Source organism: Phalacrocorax aristotelis, chromosome 1, assembly GCF_949628215.1.
Source record: "Phalacrocorax aristotelis chromosome 1, bGulAri2.1, whole genome shotgun sequence".
Classification (NCBI taxonomy): domain Eukaryota; kingdom Metazoa; phylum Chordata; class Aves; order Suliformes; family Phalacrocoracidae; genus Phalacrocorax; species Phalacrocorax aristotelis.
In genome coordinates, this window is record NC_134276.1 from 165,510,311 (window position 1) to 165,532,737 (window position 22,427).

The 22,427-nt window shown below is 43.6% G+C and overlaps 1 protein-coding gene across 1 annotated transcript in view; it reads right to left on the reverse strand.

The window, feature by feature from the left end:
* The window catches only part of UTP20 (UTP20 small subunit processome component), a 65,723-nt gene that overhangs the window by 10,991 nt on the left and 32,305 nt on the right, over positions 1-22,427 (reverse strand). Inside the window, exons 28-52 of the mRNA XM_075080036.1 lie at positions 22,006-22,149; positions 19,495-19,574; positions 18,343-18,569; positions 17,219-17,363; positions 16,743-16,830; positions 15,253-15,396; positions 14,565-14,615; positions 14,321-14,473; positions 13,619-13,774; positions 13,081-13,221; positions 11,996-12,133; positions 10,575-10,714; positions 9,972-10,051; positions 8,838-9,127; positions 8,219-8,358; positions 7,584-7,740; positions 6,676-6,774; positions 5,914-6,081; positions 5,016-5,182; positions 3,928-4,069; positions 3,524-3,640; positions 2,529-2,699; positions 1,622-1,750; positions 1,006-1,116; positions 144-223 (exon numbers count right to left, since the gene is read on the reverse strand). Coding sequence (XP_074936137.1) covers positions 144-223; positions 1,006-1,116; positions 1,622-1,750; positions 2,529-2,699; positions 3,524-3,640; positions 3,928-4,069; positions 5,016-5,182; positions 5,914-6,081; positions 6,676-6,774; positions 7,584-7,740; positions 8,219-8,358; positions 8,838-9,127; positions 9,972-10,051; positions 10,575-10,714; positions 11,996-12,133; positions 13,081-13,221; positions 13,619-13,774; positions 14,321-14,473; positions 14,565-14,615; positions 15,253-15,396; positions 16,743-16,830; positions 17,219-17,363; positions 18,343-18,569; positions 19,495-19,574; positions 22,006-22,149 — 3,458 coding nt within the window. The remainder of the gene's footprint in view (positions 1-143; positions 224-1,005; positions 1,117-1,621; positions 1,751-2,528; positions 2,700-3,523; positions 3,641-3,927; positions 4,070-5,015; positions 5,183-5,913; positions 6,082-6,675; positions 6,775-7,583; positions 7,741-8,218; positions 8,359-8,837; positions 9,128-9,971; positions 10,052-10,574; positions 10,715-11,995; positions 12,134-13,080; positions 13,222-13,618; positions 13,775-14,320; positions 14,474-14,564; positions 14,616-15,252; positions 15,397-16,742; positions 16,831-17,218; positions 17,364-18,342; positions 18,570-19,494; positions 19,575-22,005; positions 22,150-22,427) is intronic.

The following is a 22,427-nucleotide window of genomic DNA, read 5'->3' on the forward strand; positions in this document are numbered from 1 at the left end:
GAAACAGGGAAGAGAAAAAGGGCTTGCTTTACCAAACAGGCCATGTCCGTAAAAGGGAAGTGTTTTAGCGGTAAGAAAATCAAGACTTCAGCCACACCCTCCCCCCCTCACAAACAACAGAGATGTTGGGAATATAAACTCACTCCAGTTGTGCGAGCATGAAATCCAAATTGGGTTTCAGCTTGTCACCAAGGGGGTAGTCCAGAATATATTTTAAGTATATCTGGAAAGAAAAACAACACCACAGAGAGGAGTTAGAAAAAACACTCAGGAAAACTTGTAAAAAGGTAATGAAGAAAACACAGAGAGGGAGCAGCAAGTTTATGAGAGTCATCACTTTCTCCTATATATGTAAGTTCCTGTTACACAAGGGGCCAACAACTGCTCTCGTGCCTGGAACAGGAACTGCAGGTGTTTGACAACTGCCAGATCTGTCTTTAGGGTATTACTGTGATTTGTGCAGGCTTTTGTTAAGATAGATTCTGCATCCTTCAAAATTCATCCTGTAACTATAGAAATGCACTATTTAGTTATGCACAGCTCCTGCTGCATCTGTATCCCAACACTTGAAAAGAAGCAACCAATTCTGCCTTTTGGTTGCTTTTAGCTTGGAAAGAAAGAGGAAGTAGTAGGAAGGAATCATGGATTTGTAGCAAATTCTCTTCTGCTGGGATTCAGAAAAGGGCAAATCTCTTAGCTACATAGGCCTAAAAGCCTCCAAAGGAGGCACCGAGTCACTGCTGCTGAGCAGCTCTCTGAAGGTATGCCATGGCAAGTGCTCTCACTATATGCAAGCAGTCTGCAATTCTGCTATGCATCAGTCACATGAACCTAAACCAGCCAGATAACAAGAGGACAAGTATTAGTGAGAAGGGGAAATGGGATTAGGGGTTCACCAGGGCCAAGGCACATGTCTGTGAGAGCTGGGATGGCCACACTAAGCCCTCCAGCCTGTTAAACTGCTGTAAGTAAAGTAAAGATGAGAGACTTCTCTGTTCTACCAACCTGCCTGCACTGGACTCGCACCGGCTCACTCTGACTTGTGATGGCCAGCTGGGCAACCTTCTGCAGCACATCATCAATTTCAGGGACAATCAGCTTCCTGGATAAAATAGCCTAAAAATGTGAAAGCACAGCTGGAGTCATGTCATTTCACTTGCGTACTCTGAGGTGCAGTACCATAACCTGGGACTACGCTGGTCTCAGGTGATACATTAACACTGACTTTTTCACATCTTCAAACATAGCCAGAGCAACTTTGAAAAGGAAAAAAAAAAGGTGGAAAAAAGTGGCGTAAAAATCCATATCTGTTTCTTTTGCTGGACACAGAATACCTGGTCTAATGGTTAGGGATGTTGATTCTTTAGCAAAAACATCCTCAGACCCAAATACACCCTCATCTGCATGTGTATAAAACAGCCTCCCAAACAATTTTAAACAGCAACTACAAAGTCAAACGGGAAAGCTTTGCTGTTTTCCCGTCTCTCTCCCCATAACAGAGAACCTTAACAGCATTCTGTGGCCTGTTCCTGATGTGAGGCTGTACAGCCTTTCACCAAGAAGCAGAATCACTGCTGTTCCAGCGGCTCACAGAACCCATACATCTACTTCACAGAAATACCTTGAGAAGGCCAAAGGCAGTAGCTTGGCGTGATGAATCATAAATGTCTTCTTCAGCAAAGCCAAGCAACACTTGGAGCTGTTTGCTTGTTATCTGACTCTTTGCATTCTTCACAAGTATTGTTACACACTACAAAAATCAAATTACACGTTGTCAGTACACACACAGTATCATAAAACATAAGCCCACACCAAAGCCTGACTGTTTACACCACTTAGGTTTGCAAAGACAAACTGCTGCTCTGAAACATGAGACTAACACTGTTCTCATCACATTTTGCTTTCAGCTGGCAATTCTGAGACAAAAACCGAACACAAATACGCAGTACTAGTCCTTGAAATGAGTGGGGATGCTCATGGACATGAACCGTGATGCACGAACACAGCCAGTACGAGGGGAAAATTCTTCTGGCACTGGCATTCAGCATGAATTACTCTAACTTTCCCTTGTGATCATAAAGCTGTAATTGATTCAGCAACGTATTTAGGAGACATCTACAGGAAAACACTGCACACTGGAAGAGTAGTTATTACCACTATTAATTGCCTTCTTCCCTTGTCTCACATCATCTGCAAGGGTTTACTCCAATGATTCCTGTTAAAAGCAAGCTATTCAAGCACAAAAATGATGCCTCTCAAAGGACAGGGTAGTAACAAGATACCATTATAAGGAAGAAATAAGACAAATAAGCTTCTATAAAAACACTTCTTCAGATCCAAGCTGTGCATTTTTTGGGGGTAACTTCCTTTGAGTTTGCACTTGGAAAAGAATCAGCAAGGCCACATTTCCCTTGCTATCTCCAGACTACCTCTCCAGGGACAGCTGCAGGAGGCATCTGCAGTTGGAAGAGTCTCACTCTACAAAGTTAATCCTAAAGTAGAAAAGAGCAGAGCTGGGTCTGACTTACTTTGAAACAGCTCACAACCAGGTGGAAATTCTGGCCTTTGGCTATTCCTGTCTTGGCAAATTCTTTCAGCAAGAGGAAAAGCTGCTTTATCAGTGGCTCCAGATTCGTACTGACAGAAGGCAAAGGGAACTTTAAAATCCATACCAAGGACTGCAGAGCACCAGTTATCACCTGTAAGAAAGAGCCAAACGACAGCATGTGGGTACAATGACACCAACAGGACAATTTTCTCACTCTGTTACAGACATGGTCAGGCTATCTGTAACTGTGGTAAAAGTCAATTAGCTCACAAAATCAACCTCTTTCAAACCATTCATATGTAACACAAAGAGTTTCTCAGTTCTAAAAACACTATCTGCCACTCCCTAATTCTGTAACTTTGATTTTACTAGGTAAAGACAATAACACCGTGCTGATTCAGCAGATGGCAGGAACTCTTTCTGAAGCAGACGTGTCTTCAAGGCATAGAAGTTGCTCTGCCAAAAACCCACGTCACCTGAAAGCCCTGCTCCGACTATCTGATAGCGTATAAGGCGTGCTTTCCATTCCCAGGAAACCCAAGGTTTAACAGATTCCCTCCTAGGCTCACTCAAACCCAAAGCTGCCCAAAAAGGAGGCTGTCTGTGGTGCTTGAAATAAAGACAAGTTGGATCAGAAGAAACCAGTTGTCACAACACCGCTTCCAGCAGCCACAGGACGTCATGAACCTCCTCAGAGTCCCTGCAAAGTCTTTGTATGAAAATGTTCCAGGAGAACTTGTCCATACTTGAACCTGCAGCACAAGGGGCAGAGCATTCAGTCTTCCATCAGCCACAATCCTTCCTCCCTCTTGGGATATCATGTCCTCGAACAACTTACCCTGCACACCTGAGAAATCAGGTTTGAAAACTGGATGGCTTTCCCTCCTCTTGCAGATCAACTGCAAGATGCTATTTGTGAGCAGGACCCTTCTTAGTAGAACAGCAGAACAGACAGACTCCAGCTCAGGACTGTACCTTGACATCCATAGATTTCAGGCAGTCTATAAGCAGCTGAACAAAAGGATCTAACATTTCCAGAACATGCTCCTCAGAAGAATTTACTTTGGACCTCTTCAGGCTCATGTGCAGCAGCTGATGTAGAAAACACAGGACATTCATCTCAAAGTTAGGCTGGGACTCAAGTCAAGGTCCCACATTGTTTCAGGTTTAGCAGAATTTATGCCATGTCCCTTTCAAATATCTGCAATGGGCTGAGCACTTTTTATAGCTCTTTAAGAGGCACCATTTGAGTTACCACAGGCAAAATAAAGTTAAGGCTAGTGGCTGTATTGTGAACACAATATATCCAGAATACCTTCCTCTGGATACTCTTAACAAAAATTCTAATTGCAAAGCTTTGCATCTGAGGAGATCCTTACCCGAAGTCCTGAATCAACCAAGATATATGTGTTAGTCCTGCTGCTGACACGTGCTTTCTGCCCTCCTCTCGTGGGAGTGGGCTGGAGCAGCAGGCAGCTCTCTGGTTGCAGCCGAGGATCTGGAGGAGGGGCAACTTTTTTTCTGAAAAGCAATGTATAGCAAAGGAGGATATTCAGATTTCAACCCTCTCCACAACAAGCTTGCTGTTGGGAGTGAAGAGAGCTGGCCTGTGCAGAACTGCTACTCACACAGCAAGCAAAACCAGATCACAGCCAGAACACAATGAAACAAAACAAACTCGAGAGCAGCATGACAGACAAGGCTCTCAGACTTGAGAGCCGTATCACTATTACAAAGATGACAACAAATGCGTGCTGATTTGCGTAACATCCCCATTTTTTTCTTCTCATTCGACAGACGAACTTTGGCAGGTCCTTCAAGCAAATATACCTCCTGCCACTGCTCACTACACTTCATTTACTGGTATTTACTTCTATTTCTGATGGTTTATAAAAACTGCTACGAGAGCCCTGCAAACAGCTGTCAGACTCTGGACCAAGCCAGCCTACGTAACGTAGGAAATGCAAGACATTCAGATCCAGCCCTGAGCAGTGACAACACCAAACGGAGAGGAAACCTGATGGTTCTACCTGACTTCTGCACAAGCACTGAAGTGATAAAGTGACAGGCCACAGTTTCTCTGGTTCCTGAGTCCATGAAAATGTCCAGGACCCCAAACACCTCTTACATGGCAGTCTGTAGCTTGCTTCTAAACACTGCCCCTCATCCCTTCACCCAAACACCCCAATACATATACCAGCTTACCAGATTGTGAAAAAGCCTTACTGAAGACCCTGAGCACTTGCAAAAGTAGAGTCCCATGAGTTCAGCAAGCGCTCACACCCATTTCCAAGCTTTCTCTCCTTGCCCTCTCACTGCCCAAACAATTCACTTACATTGAAAATAAAAGGCAAATGAAAGCAAGAAAACCCTCATACATTTGATCGGTTAGATCTGAGAGCTGCCATTTCTGCAAGCAAACATCCCGACTGATAACAGGCTATCTGTATAACATCTTGGAACTCACTTGGCCTTCTCAGTGAGCAGAGGCAAGTTTTCACTGATGAGACCATGACTGAGGAGGAGGAGGGATTCTGCGTTCATGTTTGAATTGAAGATCAGCCCTGCCATGATGTGACGCAGTGCCTCATGCACCTTCCGGACTATCTTCAAGCTTGTGGTGCTCTCCAGAACCTGCACAGGCACAACCATGAGAGTCAGGAGGGCAACATGACAGCGATGATCTGCCATCTGTATTCAGAACAGATGGGAAAAGTGAGAGCAATTCCTCCCTCATCACCCGCTGCCTTAAGTCCCTAGCTCTCTACATGAACAGCATCCCATTGCCTCAGCTCCACTCCAGCATAACCTCCCTTTCTCTCCAGCCTCTTCTCAGGCTCCAAGCCAGTTCACCTATCACCACCAGGACACTCCAGAGCTCATGAGCAAACCACGGCTCCATTTCTGCGTGAGCTTGCACTGTACTCAAAAAAAAAAAAAAACCCAAATCCACACATCTCTGAAAAGGCAGTTATTGCACATGGACAGAGCGTGAACCGTTTTGGTGACATTTCCTTCATGCACAAAATATCAAACCACAGAGCAGCCTTGCAGGACTTTAAAGCTCCATAGTAAATGGCATTAACAGGAGCTGGCAGAGAGAGAGGGCATGGAGAACTCATAGTGGGATGTTTCCTCTGTAGTGGGGTGAGGCTTCCCAGAACACCATTTCTTGCCCTGGACATCAATAGCAAAGTGTCATTGTATGAGCTGGGTGCATGCTGCCTTCCAAGAGAAAAATGGGAAGCCAAAGTGGGATTATATAGGAAATCTCATCGCAGCCACCTGGACGCTCTAGAGTTTCTTTTAGACCATGCAGAACTGAGAGTGTCAGAGTTCAGAAGACTCTGGGTGTCTTTTCTTACCTCTTTCAGTGGCAGAATAAGTTTCGTCACCTGGTCCTTCCCTATGAACTTTCCAAGAATTTCATAGGAATCATAACTCTTGTTCTTGCGTGCTTCCATGACCTTGGAGACAATTCCCTTCACTTCCTTCTCTTCAGCTACATTCCCAAACAACTCTTGGTTGAAAATCTTTAGAAATCAGGCAAGAGAAATGAATGAGGGGAGCAGAAAAGTAGCAGCAGAATAACACTATTTTTCCCCACTCAACAAATAAAAACCCAATCCTCCAGGTTTCCCACAAATCATGTCTACCTTTCCTTTGTCAACATAAAACACGCCAATTTGAGCACACCAGATGAAGAAGCTGTTCTCACACCCCTCTAAGGTGTTGTCATACAAGGAGTGGGACTGCAGTCAGACCAAGACATCCAAATATACTCCACCTGGATGGCCAGCTGAGCTCCTGGGCTCCCTGGACTGCGTTGACTAGATGCCTATTGACTTGCTCAGCCATTTAGAGTAGAGAAGCATAGTTAGGTATCTTAATCTTAAATCCACCTCCTCTCAGGATGCAGGGCTCAGGATACAGCCCCAGAGATACTTTGCTACTCCACAAGGGGTCTCCTGATGCGTCAGTAGAAAACAGTCTCATTTCTTTGCAGTTCACAGACAATCAGCCCTGTTTGCATCAAGTCTGAGACAATCTACACAAAGCCTTCTCGTCTTAGAGCCCACCCCAGGTACTTCATGATGCTCTTTCCTTTAATCTTGAATAGTTTTTACCTCAATCAGGATATCTAAGCAGGGGTCCAAATCACCAGCACTGAGCCTGGTAGTAAGGCCCTTGAGTAACAGGTTCACAGTGAAAGTCAGCACATGGAGCTACAGAAAAAAAAGAGAACAGATCATGTTTCCAACCCCCTGCATAGACCTCTTTAATAATACTGGATGGGGAGACTCCCATAGCAGAGACATCACAACTCACACACTGCACTTGAGCTCTCATTATAGGGGGGGCGGGAAATCAGTGGGAGGCCAAGAATCCACATACCAGCAAGTGGGAAGAGGCACCCTGTCCCTCCACACACTGGCAGGAGGGCTGGAATCTCCTCTTTCCCCAGTGCTCTTACTGGTAATTTTAGGCTGTACTAATCGGTGCTTTCACTGTTAAAGCAGCCAGAAGCTCATGCTATTCCACTGTGGTAATTCACATAGAAAATTATTCTTAACCCAAACCACTGTGGAAAGAAGAAAGACGGATTAACAGTCAGAGCCTTGGCTCTTGATCTAGGAAGCAAGACTTCAATTAGCATCACCATGTACTGCCTGTGCATTCTCTGCGGCAACTCACCTCAGATGATGCTTCGCCCTAATGAACTTACTGGAAAGATTCCCACTAATTTTATTGGAACCAGAAATTCATCCTTCACCTCCAAACCTCGACTCTTCACTAGGAAGACAGACATCCTCTCTTCTTCCCTTCTTAGACTCTAAGTTCTTTGGGTACAGGTGCTCATTTGACACTTGGCATAACAAAGACTGATGTAGGCACTAGCAACGGTATTTAGTTGCATTATACTGAGGTATTCTACCAGTGCAAAACAATTTCAGTAACAACTTCCCTTTGGATTCTCCTCCTAACACGTTAAAAAAACCTACAGAGAGCAGAAGAGGCAGATATTCAGCATTACCTGGTACCCATGGACGAGAGCGGACTGCATCTCTTTTAAGATGTACAGAAGATATTGTACTCCCAACACTTCCATGATTTTAGTGAGGGTGTTACGGGCAATCTCCCGGATCTCCTGAAATCTGTTCCTCAGAAACGTGCAGACTTTCAGCAGGATACTGGAAATGGAGATAGACAGCTTAGTTCACCCCTAAACAGCGCAAAACTAATTGCACTGCTAGCTAAAGAGTCTGCTTTTCAGGGCTGTTTTACAACCAGAGCTCAAATCAAAGCCAACCTCACTGAAAGGCTTTCTAGTCATACGCACACCTACTGTCCTTCAAGACATTTTATAGGTTGTCCTTTTTTTCTGTACGCTATTCTCTCCACATCTCTGCCATCCCTGCCTCTGTACCCTGCTTCACAGCTCTGCTCTTATTTAAGGATTTACCCAGCTCCTTTCAAACTTAGCTTACAGAAGTCAAATGCTGACAGAGAGGAATGTTACTAGGAAAATGAGTTTCCAAAAAAAGTATTTAAGAACTGTTAGGATGCCCCTCTTGGATTTAACCTTGTACATAACCACAGCTTGAGAAAGGTGCCTGTACTCATTTCCAGCACAATGAACAGCAGTTAAGAAGCTCTGACAGGATTTACCTTGGCAGGTTGGCTTCCATCACTTCTTGGGGAAGACACTGCATCATTCTGACCATTGCAAAAGCTAATGGAATACGAACTACCTCGTCATCATTCACAACGTTGGATTTCACAAGCTTGTGTTCCTCATCTCTTTTAACCTTTTTAAGACAGAGCAAGACACAACGCACTTTTAATATATATAAACAAATCCTGCTTTTTTCTCAACAAACCCTGGAAAAGGCCACCAAGGCAAGTTGCTGTCCTCTGCTGACTACAGGAAAAACCCAGACAGCTAAAGGACCAGTGAGATGAATACCTGTGTTTCCAAAACTGAAGCTAAGTTGGGTACTAGCAAATAGCTGAGCACTTTTCAGCAGGCCACATACAGTGAATCATTTCACTTGCACGGTTCGAGTCAGTTCTCAGCAGGGAAGACCCACACTGACCAGAGGGTCTGCCAGTAATCTCCATGACATAAAGGTGATGAAGCCCCTTTTGTGCTTTCAGGTGATCTCTCTCCAATTGCACCTATATTTTTTTGTGTGCTGCATTTCCACTGGGCTCTCTGAAGTAGCACCCCAACCTTTACAGTAGCAGCACAGGCCTGCGAAACACCTTTCCAATGCCAACTCCTCACCTTTGCAACAATACACCTGTGCAATTTAGGCAAGATGTTGACTGTAACTGTATCTTGAATGTGTTTGATCAGACACTCCAGCTCCTCTTTATTTCGGGGTAAGAAAGAAACAGGTTTGGTCACTTGCTCAGCATCTTCAGACGTGTCAGCTGCTTGCTCGGGTTTTGCTGGCTCCTCAGGGAGATTCTCCCCTTTCTTTTCCTCAACTACCTCCTCTTCCCCTTCACTCTGCTCCAGATCCATAGCTTCTTCACCCTCCACCACTGGCTCAAGTTCCATCGCAGTAGCTTCTGTCAAGTAATTGTCAAAAGCACAGGTAAATATAGGAGGCCACAAAAACTGAGCCCTTAAAAGGGACTCTTGTGATGGCTTTGATTTGGACAAAAGCTCCTATCATCAGCAACAGCAAACAATCACTAATTATCAGAGTTGATTTACTGGGTAGAGAAGCTCTGGCATGCTAGTTTCCAATAATCACCCCTCAGGGCTAGGCTTAACGCAAAGACTAGGCTGCTCTTCCGCTGAACTCCATAGACAGCTTAGCAAAAGTCAATGCGCTTGAACCTTAGAGAAGTGCTATTCGCTTATGTTTGAGAATTTCATAAGGCAAGAGGTACTGACAAGCATAGCTGCAATATATCCTCCTCCTTCCTCAGAATATCCCAAAGGCTACAACGTAGGTAACTACTATGGCAGAGAAGCTAAAGACATTGCTTACCATGAAAGAGCGGGGGAAGCAAAGCCAGGACATAGAGCACCCTGGTTAGGCGGCAGATAACAACGAAAGCAGTTGCCACCAAGGACAAAAACACTCAGATGTGGTAGCAGCCACATAGGTGGGTGCACGTTGGAGAACCCCCTAGATTTGCATAAACCCAGCCTGGGCTGTTTTGAACTTATGGAAGCCTGGGATGGAGAGGTAACATGGAGATGGTTCCCCCACCTCTCCTCACTGTGTCAACACACAGGAGGGCAGTCTGAGGAGGTAAGTCAAAACCAGCTTTCCAACATGCATGTTTTAAAAATTTAAAAAGCTGGGAGTAGATGACCTCAAGAGTAAACTACAAAATTTCAACTAGCTGCACCTTGAGCAATTAGACATAGTGTTTCTACAATCAGGACCAGAAAGCTCACCTTGGGTCTCAATGGTCATAAGCTGCTTTTCAAGTGTTTTGTGGTCAAAGTGAAAGGCTTCCAGCACTGTCTCTAACAAGCTGCAGAAGGAAAACACAAAGAGAGATCAGCTCTCCACCCAAAAAGGAGAAGCTGCATAGACCAACACAACAGAAAAACCTTAAAAGAGCTTTTTAAAAAAATTTCAGACTTAGTGACAGTGCAGCTTAAGGAGGTTTATCCTGAAATAACAACTCAGGAAATAAAAATCGGTTGCTTTTCAGCTAGATGCATTCAGTGACCTAGCTCACCGTGAAACCTCACAGACAGTGATACTGGAGCAATGGAGGTGGTCCCAGGAGCAGGGACAGCCTGATCGGAGCAGAAGCTGCTAATGCTGGCATGCACTCAGTGAGACACAGCGTGAGGAAACAATGACCTGTTAATCCTTCATTGCTCAGTCACATCGAACTGCAAGGCCACACCTACTTTCACTTGCACAAGCCCACCTCAAAGTGGGCAACCTCTCATCCCACGGAAGAGGCTAAAATCCACATGATGCTCCTAAAGACACTGCATTTTGCCTTAGGAGAAACATAGAGTAGCATCACTCGCAGTACCCACCTGACTCCCAGCTTTGGGCTGATCTGTCCTGTTTGCAGAACATGGATGAAATGCTTTAAATGGTACAAGTACGCTGACCACGAGAGATGTCGGCAGACAGCTCCAACAACTTCAACCGAGGCTGTTACCATATTTTCATGCTGCCCAAAAGATATAAATTCAGTTGCTGTTAACATTCACGCTGAACGTGTGTCTAAAGCGTACTTTACTCAAAGCAACAACAGGCATAAGTAGTCATGTCTGTCAAGTGGGGATGCTTGGTATTCAGCTCTTTTAGATCTCCTCCCAGTCACCAGGTAGAAAATAAAACAAAATCACTGCTCACCAAGCAGATCTCCAGACCCACTTCCTCCAAATATTTCTGCACACATTTAACTTTTCTCACATAACTAAATCTATGGGCTCGCTTGTGCGAAGAACTAAAATCAGCCAAGATATCTAACAACAGACGCATGGCACATTGCTGGGCCATGCAAATAAACATCGTTACCCTATTTCTGATGTGAAATAAAATGTGTTTGTTTCTTCACCAAGGTTTCAATCAACACATTTCACCTTCCATTGGTCAAAGAGCGACTGCAGTCACTCTACTGGTGGGCACAGTCTCTATGGCTGCAGGTGCTGGGTCCTGTGCCTAAGCTCTAGTTGTTTCAGCTGCAGAAGAATATTTCTGACAGTAACCAAATTAGACACTTGCTTGGTCTGACATAAGCAGCTCTGCTGTTCTCCTGATCATGTGCAGGGAACTGTATGGAAGCGTGAAGCCTTGCTTTTCCAAGCCGCAAGTAGAATGTCTATCCACACTGACATTACAAGTAATTTCACTGCCTATGTTTTCAATAAAACGTATGGAAAGCGACTAACAAAATGTCACCCTTCAAACTTCGATTACAAAGCTACTAGCGATTTCAGAGATTTTCAGCTGATCCCTGCAGTTCCCCTGTAACTCCAGAGAAAAGAGTATTTATTCCCACCTCAATTACTAGGTACAGCTTATGTTCCCTGCCACACGCATTCTGTTGCCAAAGAGTGACTAACTTCACAACTGAACAGGAAGAGAGAGGTTTGGAGGCAGAGGGGAAAAAATAACCTGATTACAAAAACTGCAAACGAATATAACCTCAAGTAAAACAAAACAAAAAACCCCCACAACATTAAAAAAAACCAAAACCAGCAAACCCCAAATAATAGAGATATCCATCTTCGAGAAGCAGGACAGGTTTATCAGATATAGAACTGGGCCCAGACTGCATCTGCACCTTCCAAACCCTCTTTTTGCCACCAAAAGAAGCTCTTGTCTGAAAGGGGAACACTTGCTCCACAAACCTATCAGTCTTTTAAAGTGGTTAATCTTTTAAGGAGAAGGGTATACAAGCAAGGTGAAAATATTCAAAATGGACGCATTCAATTTAAAAGCCTACCTTAAGCATTTTTTCATTAAAAATGGCAGTAGTAGCATAAGGCATGATGTAGTTCTGCAGGGATTTGGAAGACAGCACAAGCTTTTCTTCAGTGAGCTGCTTAGCCAGTTTCCTCAGAGCTCGTGCCCTCCTGTGGATCTGAGCCAAACATGACAGACAATGAATGAGGTAGCCCTTGAGCCACAACTAGCATGAGGGAGCACATACATTCAGCAGTTCTGAAAATGCCTCAGTTAAGTAATGACAAACATATTACGGTCATTTCCCAATGACACGCTATGCCCTTTTCCTTCAGTCTCTGGGCTTTCACTAGCCTTTTGCCTCAATAAATATTCCAGCGCAATGGGATATTTCACTGTGAATTCACAATCATAAGACTGTACCATCTTCAAGTATTGGACAAGGGAGGCAACTGATACAAGATGAGAAGGCCTGATAAAATTACAAGGAAAAAAATTTAGACTCTATGTATAACTATAGGTGTAGCAAAGGCTCTCTCTGATTGCACCTCTGAAATCAGGAGAAATGCTGTATTTTCATTCTGCAAGTAAAACCAGGAGACCAGGCTTTGCAACATTTGCATTACAAAGGCCTGTGAATGAAAAAGAGCTGCAGAGCCTCCAGACAGAGGGTAGCACAGAACAGGCTATTAAAACCAGAAAGATGCATTTCCTGCCTATGTCAGAGGGCTCCTCGGGACACTGTTGCTGACTGTGGGCTGGGTCACACACAGGTTGTAATGTGGAGTTGCCTGCTCAAGATCATGAACAATCACTTAAAAAAGGAAAGCAATTCTCTTAGCTAAATTAGGAAGAGGTAAAGCACGGTGCTGCTAAATCACAGAACCAAGAAACGTCTAGACAGAAATATGATTTGCATTCACGGATGTAATGATGACCATATCCCCCTCCCCACCTTTTTTAAAAAGAAAAAAAACCCAAAACCAAACAAACAAAAAATCAAACCAAAACCCAATTTCTCTGTAAAGAGAGCACATAGATGCTTTGGAAAACATTACCCCACAGTAAAATGCTTTTGCTTTGGCAGGGGAAGAGAGGCACTAGGGAATGCCTGTCACCTTTTACCTGCATGTGTTTCATGTTCTCAAAGAAGTCCATGTCAGGATCATGGCAGTTGGTCAACTGGACCAAATCCCGGAATTCAGGATTTGCTGGGAATGTTTGAATGAGGCAGGAAAGCAATGACGTGTAGTCCTGCTGGATGCTCTGCAAACAGCAAGCAGTGACTGTTAAGTACCCCCTCAGAGAGGTTGCTACTCATTCCTCAGAACAGCAGTGCTGTCAGTTACAGGTGTTTCAGGCCAGCAAGTCCTACTCTTTGGTAACAGCAAATATACCTATATTTCAGACTGTACATTAATTTAAGTTTCCCCTCCAAAGAATGAGCAACAACTAAGAAAAGCTGAACAATGGCAAAGAAACACAAGACAGCTGAGTTCTGTAACTTTTCAGATTTTCATAAGATTTCAAATGAAGGGAAGTTTACAGTGGGTACTTGCACTTATCACAGCAAGGGAATCTGAGAATTCATCCATAAAATGTCTCACACACCCTGGTGTCCTGAGGACAACTGGAGACGAGCAGTCAGATAGCACTGCCTTACCTCAGTCTTACTTTTCAGCCCTCTTCTTACAGACTCTAGGAGAGTGTGCTGGATTAGCTCCTTGTAGTCATCTTCCGTGTGGTCAATTTCTGCCAGTCGGCGGATAAAACTGGTCAAGCAAAGGCTTGCGTTGTCACTAAGAGCCATATCCCCTAGCTGAATGGATGAAGAAATTGAACCACATTAGTCTAGATACGACTCCTTTTTCTCTCCAAAAGACTGGGCTGAACAGTACCACTGGACACAACATAACAAGGCCTGTAGAGACCCAGCAACTCTTGAGACCCTTCCTGCAAAAGTTCTAGTGCTGAATTAACGCCCACCCTTCCAATCAGGAAAAATCCTTTTAAATTTACCAGCAGGCCCACACAACCAGAACATGCTGCAACAAAAAGAAAAGCAGCCTTTTGGGACTGTGATATGCCTTTTATACAGTACAAATTGACGGAACAGTTCCAGGGCTTACTGACAGAAAAGTGCACTGTGCTTGGGTGAGCCTTCTTGCTGCACTGTATTGGCCCTTCTGGACACACAGACGAAAAGGCAAGTGGACAAAACTTAAAAACAGGTGTTTGTAAGAAGACTCAAACATGCTCTCTGAATGGTTCGCAGTGTCAAAAAACAACCAACGGAAATAATTTGGCAGTTAGATTCATCATGGACACATGGTGTACAGAGCAAGAGAAGGAACATTCAGCCAACCTGGATGGTATAGAAGCAGTTGTGCAAAACGGGGATGAGGAAGTCAATATCCACTGTTTCCATTTCCTTGATGTGGGCTGTGATTGACTGGAATGCTGACAGACGTACATCAAAGTCGATATCATCGAGGTGTCGTTGATCAAAGGCGTTCAGCTAAGAGAGAACAACAAGTCATTCATGAAAATGGCCAGAAACATGACAATACAATGTTGGGGAAACAAGTGAGCAAAGAAACTGTGCATACCTTAACAACATCAGTAATATACGTCAATTCACTGTCCAAATCAGATAAAGTCTAAAGAGAAACATAAAAGAAAATAGCTTAACTGTTATAGTTGTTAAAAATTTCGAGAACTCAAGACTTTACGACTTGAGACAAAAAATAAAGCAAGCAAGAGCACTGTTTCTCCTTTTAGAAGCTTAATAAGAGCCATTCTTCTGTAAGTTGGAAGATGTGTGTGTTTAAGTTCCTAAGTTTCTAAATATCTACACTCAGTGGTTCCTGGGTTTTCCTGCTGAAAAAATAAAGTTACATAAGTCATTTCAAAGAAGTACAAAATAGTCTGACTGCTATAAACCTGTGAGAGAAGAATACAAATAAAACACATCTTCAGGACTCTGAAATTCATTCTTATTTCACAAAGATACCAGACTTGTTACGGATGAAGTGTGCTTTATTTGGCTTCCCTTACACAAAGGAACCCTGATGATGCTCACATCAACCAGGCTGTAAGCCAAAACTTTTACAGATCTTCCTGCAGCTCATTCATTTCTATCATATACAATTCTGTTACCTTCCCTTAATAGATGATGTAGATTAAAAAGGTTTTCAAGCTCATGTACAACAAAGATAAATATGGCTATTTATTTTGTTCTTGATCTCTTAGAACAAGTAAAAAAAAAGCACAGAAAGACAGGTAGAAATGCAATACCTGAAATACCAAGCACAACTTATGCCGAGACAGTTTGTTCTGGATGACAGAAAAAAGCTTTGCCAGTGGTTTGAGAAAGTTTGTAGGGTTTGAGCAATGCCTCAGCAAGTTCTGCACTGTCTCCAGAATGTCAATCTCTGTGCCCTGAAAGAGACAGATAACTGTCAATAAATACTGAAACCTTAAGAGATTATTTAATTTCCTTGGGAAATACTTCAAGACACAGAGTGAACTTAACCACTTTGCTGCATTTTGTTCAGATCACAGATCCTGAATGAGAACAAAGAATTAGGAGGACACACTCGATGCAATCATCAAATCTCTCAGAAGCACTTCCAAACCTTTCAATTAGACAGAAGCACAACGTTAGAGAAGAGTGCTATCACGATTAAGACTTCTTTTTTGTGTCTTTCCTCAAATGACTCAAAGGTCAGGAGAATTAATAAAGCTTTAAAAAGTAGTCTTTCTTTAACCTATGATATGAACATTAACAGCACTGTATACTTGTAAGATCTCCCTGAATGGAAGTCATACATGGTCCACTAATGATTCAGAGATTTAAAAACCAAAATTCCTGTGAACAATTAAATGACCACCTGCAAAGCAGAAGCTACAGGTTGCTGCCTAGCAGTTCTTTTTGCAAACCTAAAATCTCTCATTGAGCTACTGCATGTCTTTTAAGAAAAACAAGACCCAAGCCTTGATCCAAGGACTCAGGCAATCAAGCTGAATAATCAATACATTCATTCACCGTAGATGGGACTATATTTCTGAAAACAAGGTTTGGCGGTGAGGGAAACCCAGACAAAACAGTCTACCAATATCCTCAGTGCTTGATTTATTTAACAGTTTACTAAAGCCTAAGCCATGGAGAGCTCTGCTTCCTTCAACTGCTTTGCATGCCTAAGGAATTCAGTCTTTTAGGGGAAGTTTCAGTTCTGTGCCCACAGATGGATTTGTTAAGAGTGGAAGGAGAACAGAATGGAAGCAAGAGATATGGGAGCACGTTAATAGTACTGTGTAATGTTTGCCTTTCATCCTGCAGACCAACACAGCACTGCCCATTACACAGCATGTACTACATAGCCAACCATATGTATTTATATTGCTGTCCAGATGCTATGGCTTTGGATTTGGGGTGCATAAAATCTACAGTGAAGAGAAGCATTTATTTCAAGCATTACAAGGAATTTGGTGGACTGACTACAGCAGCAAAGGAAGTAAAGACTGCATAAACACTTCTGCAGACCTTCCCCATGAAAAGGGGGAACAGAGTCAGCCTGGGCACTGGCATCCCTGCAAAGCATCCAGTGACCTGTACACGTCAACACAGCATGCTGAGCAGACTACAAAGACATGAAGACTTGATTTCATGCTAATCAGGAGAAACAGCATGTAATCACTAAGACTTTTAACTGCATCTTAAACAAATCTGCTTTATTAAAATAAAAATATATGTTAAATGGGGATGGAAAGTAATTTCTACCTACCTGTTCCATGTTACTCTGATAAAGGAACGGGAGGAGGAGGCTCACAAGCACTGAATGCTGACTCCTTTCTTGTATGAATTTGCTGATCCTACACAATGAGACAAGGTAATTTACTACTTTATATCAATCCAATCACCAGTATAGAGCAAAGAACAACTCAGTCAGCACCAGTGCCGTATCACAGTGCTTTGTCAGCCCATCCATCTGAACCCAGGCTAATAGAGTGCACCCACCAAAATCATGGTATCAGCCCGAGTATTCAGTTCCACAAGACTGCAGGCATTTTCCTACCCCCAAGAGGCATTGGTTTTGAGTACCAGCAACAGAAACAGCTAGAATCAATTTCTGAAAACTTTTCATCCAGTCACCAGCAACTTGCAAGGTCAATAAGATATGTTTTTTAATTTGCAACCTATTATGAAAAGCCTCCCTCCTTCCAACTTTTTAACTGTTTTGAGCTCTAAAGAATCACTTACTTGGAAAGTATGCTCAGCTCTTTGCTGACTTGAGCTCTATACTTCTTCTTTTTCACCTTCTCCACATTTAACATTGTTTTGCTGAAGTACTGAAGTATGGCAGGGACATGAGGCAGAACCAAGCGGCAACCTAGGCTGAGGGTCTCTGTAAGGGATACAACAGTTAGCAACATCCAACTCTATGCTGCAAGCCACAGAAGGGAGATCTAATCTTACACAAACGAAGGGAGAGACACAGACAAAGGAGGTTTCATCAGTGGAAGGCGGGGGGGAAAAAAAAAAAAAAATCAATGGGAGCTATGAACGTGTAGGGCAGCCAGCTGCTGGGAACATGCACCAGCACTTGCTGAGACCAAGTCTAATGCGTCTGAAGTGGCACCAAACATAGCACACACAGAGAACAAAAGCTCTTCTCACAGATTTCCATAGCAGTCCTGGTAAGTGTGGGCTTTTCAAAAGGTTCCAAGGAGGTTCCTCAAAGGTAGTAACTGTCTCCTAAAATGGCTGGAGATGCCGTTTTCTTTATTCTACCACTGACCTCTTGTGCAAATCAAAGCTGTCGTAACACAGGCACAGCAATAAGTGCTCTCCTCTCCACTACCTCTGAGTGTTACAGATGAAAGATGACTCCACAGCATCAAACACAGCACACCACCCTTCCTGTCTATTACCACTCAAAGATAAAAGGAATCAATGGCAGGTCTTTCCTGTCAGAGAGCAGAGACTGAACATCAGTGATACATGATCGTGTGCATATGGGGAGTGGGCTTTTATATAAAACTTGATATTAGGCTCAGAGTTAAGTCAGCAATGCAGTTCTTGAAGTTATTCTTTAAAGCTTCATAGACAAAACAGGTAGACAACACAAATATTTTCCCTCTATGTAAGGAATTTCTCCATGCTCAGAACCTTGACACTCAAATGTGGACCTCACCAGTCATGAGACAATCAGGACTTTACAGTTCTTGAGCATGCCGAGACAGATTTGTACGTTGACTTTTCCACCTCGACTGGGAGGTCTCCTTCCCCAGTATTCTAAGCCAGTGCAAAGACAACCTCAACATAATCTAACACCTCCATCCAAAGCACCCAATGGGCCTCTCACGACTCTTACGTGGGCATACCTTCTGTCACGTCTCCGGTGACCACGACAACACAGTCAGTCACATTCAAACTGGAAACCTGTTCCGTGGGTTCAAAATCTGGGCTGTTGAGAAGGCTATCAGCTATGTCCATCACAAGACTGGATGTGGCCTCAGACAGATTCTTGGCTGACAGGACAGCAAACACATTTGATAGTATATCACACTCTGGGTGATCTGGCTGCTGCTTGGCCAGCAAGGGGAAATACCTGAGAGAAAGATTACAAAAAAGGTAGGCTGAAAATTTAAGTTTAGAACTTCATAATTCTGTGCAAAAAGTCACACAAAAAGAGAATTACTATCTTCTACTTCAAACGGGGGGGGGGGTGGGTCGCAACAAAAATATCATAGAACAGTGTCATGAAAAACTGAATGAATGGAGGTTGAGAGGTTATCAGGTCCTTGCTTCAAGATAGAATCATCTGAACTTAACCCTTTCTCCACAGATGTTTGTCCAAGCCTCCTTTTAGCCTGTTTCTAACCTAATGATCCAATACTATTCTTTACAGAAGTTTGCATACAAGTTCACACCTACGAACGACATGTCTTAAACCAGGTACTGGATACTTTGGCAAAGGTAAAGTAGTGAGTGTGTGAAAGAGGTTAAAAAAAAAAAATAAAAATCGCTCAAGACAGCTGAGTTAGAACTTCTCCCAGTATCTGCATGAAAAAAAAAGCTCTCTTACAATTTCCAGTGTCAGAATTTCAGTCAAAGATTCTGTGTGGAACCTGCCCACATTGTTTCATAAAATAAAAAGAAATAGGGAATCAAAAACATGAGTGAAATGATGTATTGTAAAACGGACTCCCCACCTCCCAAGACTAAGACCACTGGTCAAGACACAGACATATTCTAATAAGTCAGCCCTCCTCCTCACCCATCAGCTAGGTCTGGGCTACATGTCTGCTTGGTTGTTCATATACAGGAAAAGCAGTCCAATAAAAAGACAGTAATTGCATAAACTGGAAAGCTTCACAACTGCATCTGGACTGCTATCAAAAGAATAAGTCTAATGGAAAAAGAAAATATGGGTTTTGACACAGTTATCCATAACCTGTTAGTGTGCTCTTTCTTCCTTGAATTTTGTGTACTCAGAAGAAATCCTTACGCTGCTTTGCAAAAAGAACACTTACCTGGGATTCTTACTCCAGGTGTGAATGAGTTTGAGCAGAAAAGTTGGAGAATACTGACTCTCTGAAGCCAATCTGCAGACCTAAAAGAGAAAAATCAGATACCAATGCAACATAAGTAAAGTCACTTGAAAAATCTCATGTCTAACAAAGACCTCACTATAATCTATAGTTTACCTTCTTTTAGAAAGTAATTTCATCATTTTTTCCAGCACCCTCAGTATTTGTGGAATCACTCTTACATTATCTCACTCCTATTTATACACTATTCCAGCTACTATTTTTGCCCTCCCCTTGAAGCTGGCTCCCCATGGAGCCTCACATTTACTGCAGAGACCTAGCAGCCTCTGTGGACATACCTATGAGATCTCAAACACGACACCCAAGACTCACTTCTCCAACACTTCCTACACCCTGGCTGCAGCACCTGCCATTCCAGTATCTGTTCTGTTTCCGTGGCCTTGCTGCTATAAAAAGCACCCTCTCTGCTCAGGGAGGGGCTCAAGCACTGCACTGCACCGCACCGCACCCTGGGAATGGGATCTCGGAACAGGGTTCCGTGTCCAAAACAACTCCACCAAAGAGTTGCCCAGTCTAAGCCCCACAGAGTAGCTACTGCTCCTTCACATGACTGGACACAGGCAAGACACCCAGTGCACAGGTCTGGCTCCCTCCTCTCCCACTCTGCAACCCAACAGGCTGCGCACAAGTCACGCAGCTGGGTTTCCACCCAGACCACAGCTGGGCTGTCAGCAGGGCACCGTTGGTGAACACACAGGCAGAGGAGGCTCCAGTGCATTCTGGGGCAATAGGCAGGATGGTGCATATGGGATTTGGACTAGCTCAGTCTGAGCTCAAGACCTGACCATAACAGAAAAAGAAGGTAGGCCTGACCGCCATAGCCAGGGTCTTAGAAAACTTCTCCTGCCCCCACAGGCTGTTAACGTTATTGCTCTGCATAAAACAGCTTTCCTGAATGATGTACAATGAAGCGTAAACCATTGATCCAATCCTGCAGGAATGCTGCTGTGCAGGCTAACAATATTGAGCCTCTGCAGCAAACTCCTGGGTTATGAAGAGCAGCAATCTCCAGCTCCCAGTACAATAGGCTTAAAACAATTTGTCCTCTCCACAGCTTTTATACACCTCAGTTCCATAACCTTAAAAAAAATCAGAAGTACACAAGTCAACCGATTCTTCTGCCAAAACCAAGTCTTCATGGAGTTCACTGGTAGAGACTCCCTCCAGAGGGAGCTTCTGGATCATACTACCATCCAAGCTCCAAAACCAGCTCTGTTGTCCTGACACCTATAAGGACAACAGGAATTCTAACTGTTTAACAACAATTTTACATCTTGTTCAGATGTACTGTGTTTCTAAACATAATGCTCCCAAAAGCATCAAGTGCTTTGCTGACCCTAAAGCCTGAACCACACGCTTGAACTGCGCTGGGACTGCAATAAATGTTCACTGCTTTGGCCCCGTAGCACCCTGGCCTTAAAGAAATTCCATGGACAAACCATGAACATACAATTCCTTGTTGCTCAGCCCAGTAAAACACAAAGCCATATGCACTGCCTGAGAGTATTTTATCTACTGTCTGTCCACTTATACATACTATACATCACATACTGTTACTGGTAGAGCAGAGAAACAGGGCAGCAGTAAACAAACATGTCTAGAGAAGCAGATCTGGGGTTTCACAGACCACAGCAGTTACTCCTGGAGCTCTCTGACACTCTGCTGCTGCAAGGAAGTTGGGCATTTGGTTACCTCAAAAGTCTTAGCAGAAGAGCTCTGTTGGAGTCAGCCCATCTTGCTCAGTTACCCTTTGGGTAGACGTGACTGCCTTTAGATCAGAGGCAACCCATCAGCTGGTACATGCATTCCATGATAACTTCAGAGGCCAGTGCTCTGACAAAGCCAGCACAATTTAAAATTAAATACTGTGTTCTCTCCTCCTCTCACAATAGTGCATTCTCCCAACTCAGAGGTGATCTGAATTTCTCTGATGAAGGCCACAACCCTGTGCTTTGTCACTGTGCTCACATGGGTCTCCCAGCAGACAGCCACAAGAGCACACTGCCCACTGACAGACCCTGCTGGGTCCTTCCTTTCCTGCAGCAGCATTTGCTTTTGCAGACCCCTACCACAGGCCCAACAACTGTCACACAGAACAGTAGCAAAGTGTGCCTAGAAGCGACTAGTATTATTTTGCTTCCCTGAAGCATCCAGGGAAGAAGTCTGCTTCTGTGGTTAAAGAACAAAGAAATTACACCCATTTTATTCAGTGTATTGATTTGTACTTTAGCCTGTGACTTGATTATTCCAGGACTAATCAGACACGAGCCAAGAAACTGGCCTTGCACAGACACATCAGAATGCCAGAATCTGTCTGAGGCTGCATCCAATCTTGTGACAGACATAGCTGACACAATGGACTCCAGCACAGCTGAAGTTCTCTGCATAGTACACGGTACACAAAAGCTGTTTGGAAGAACAAGAAATACTTACCTGAGGCCATACCACTGCATGGAAAACTGCATCAATCTCTTCCACACTAAAGCTGTAGGTCTCATAATCAGAGAAAAACTCCACCACAAGCTTGAGTCCAAGACGTCTCAAGTTCTTCAGTGGATTAATCAACCTAGGTTGGACCTGTAGAAACAAAACGAACCCACACCCCCACAGCCCCCCAGTAAGACCTTTGCAGAACAACTACTACAAGCTTGCTCTGAAATTAAATACAGCAATTCACTGACCACAGACACAACCTTTGCTGGAACTACCACAATGTTCTTCGGTTTTCTCCTGTAACTTGCTCACAGTAGCAAACTACCTCTCACAGCTGACCAAAATTTTTCTAAAGGGTGCCTGTTCCTGCACTTAGTCCTTCAGCTCATGAAAATCCATACAGGTTTGAAGTAGCATCTGCC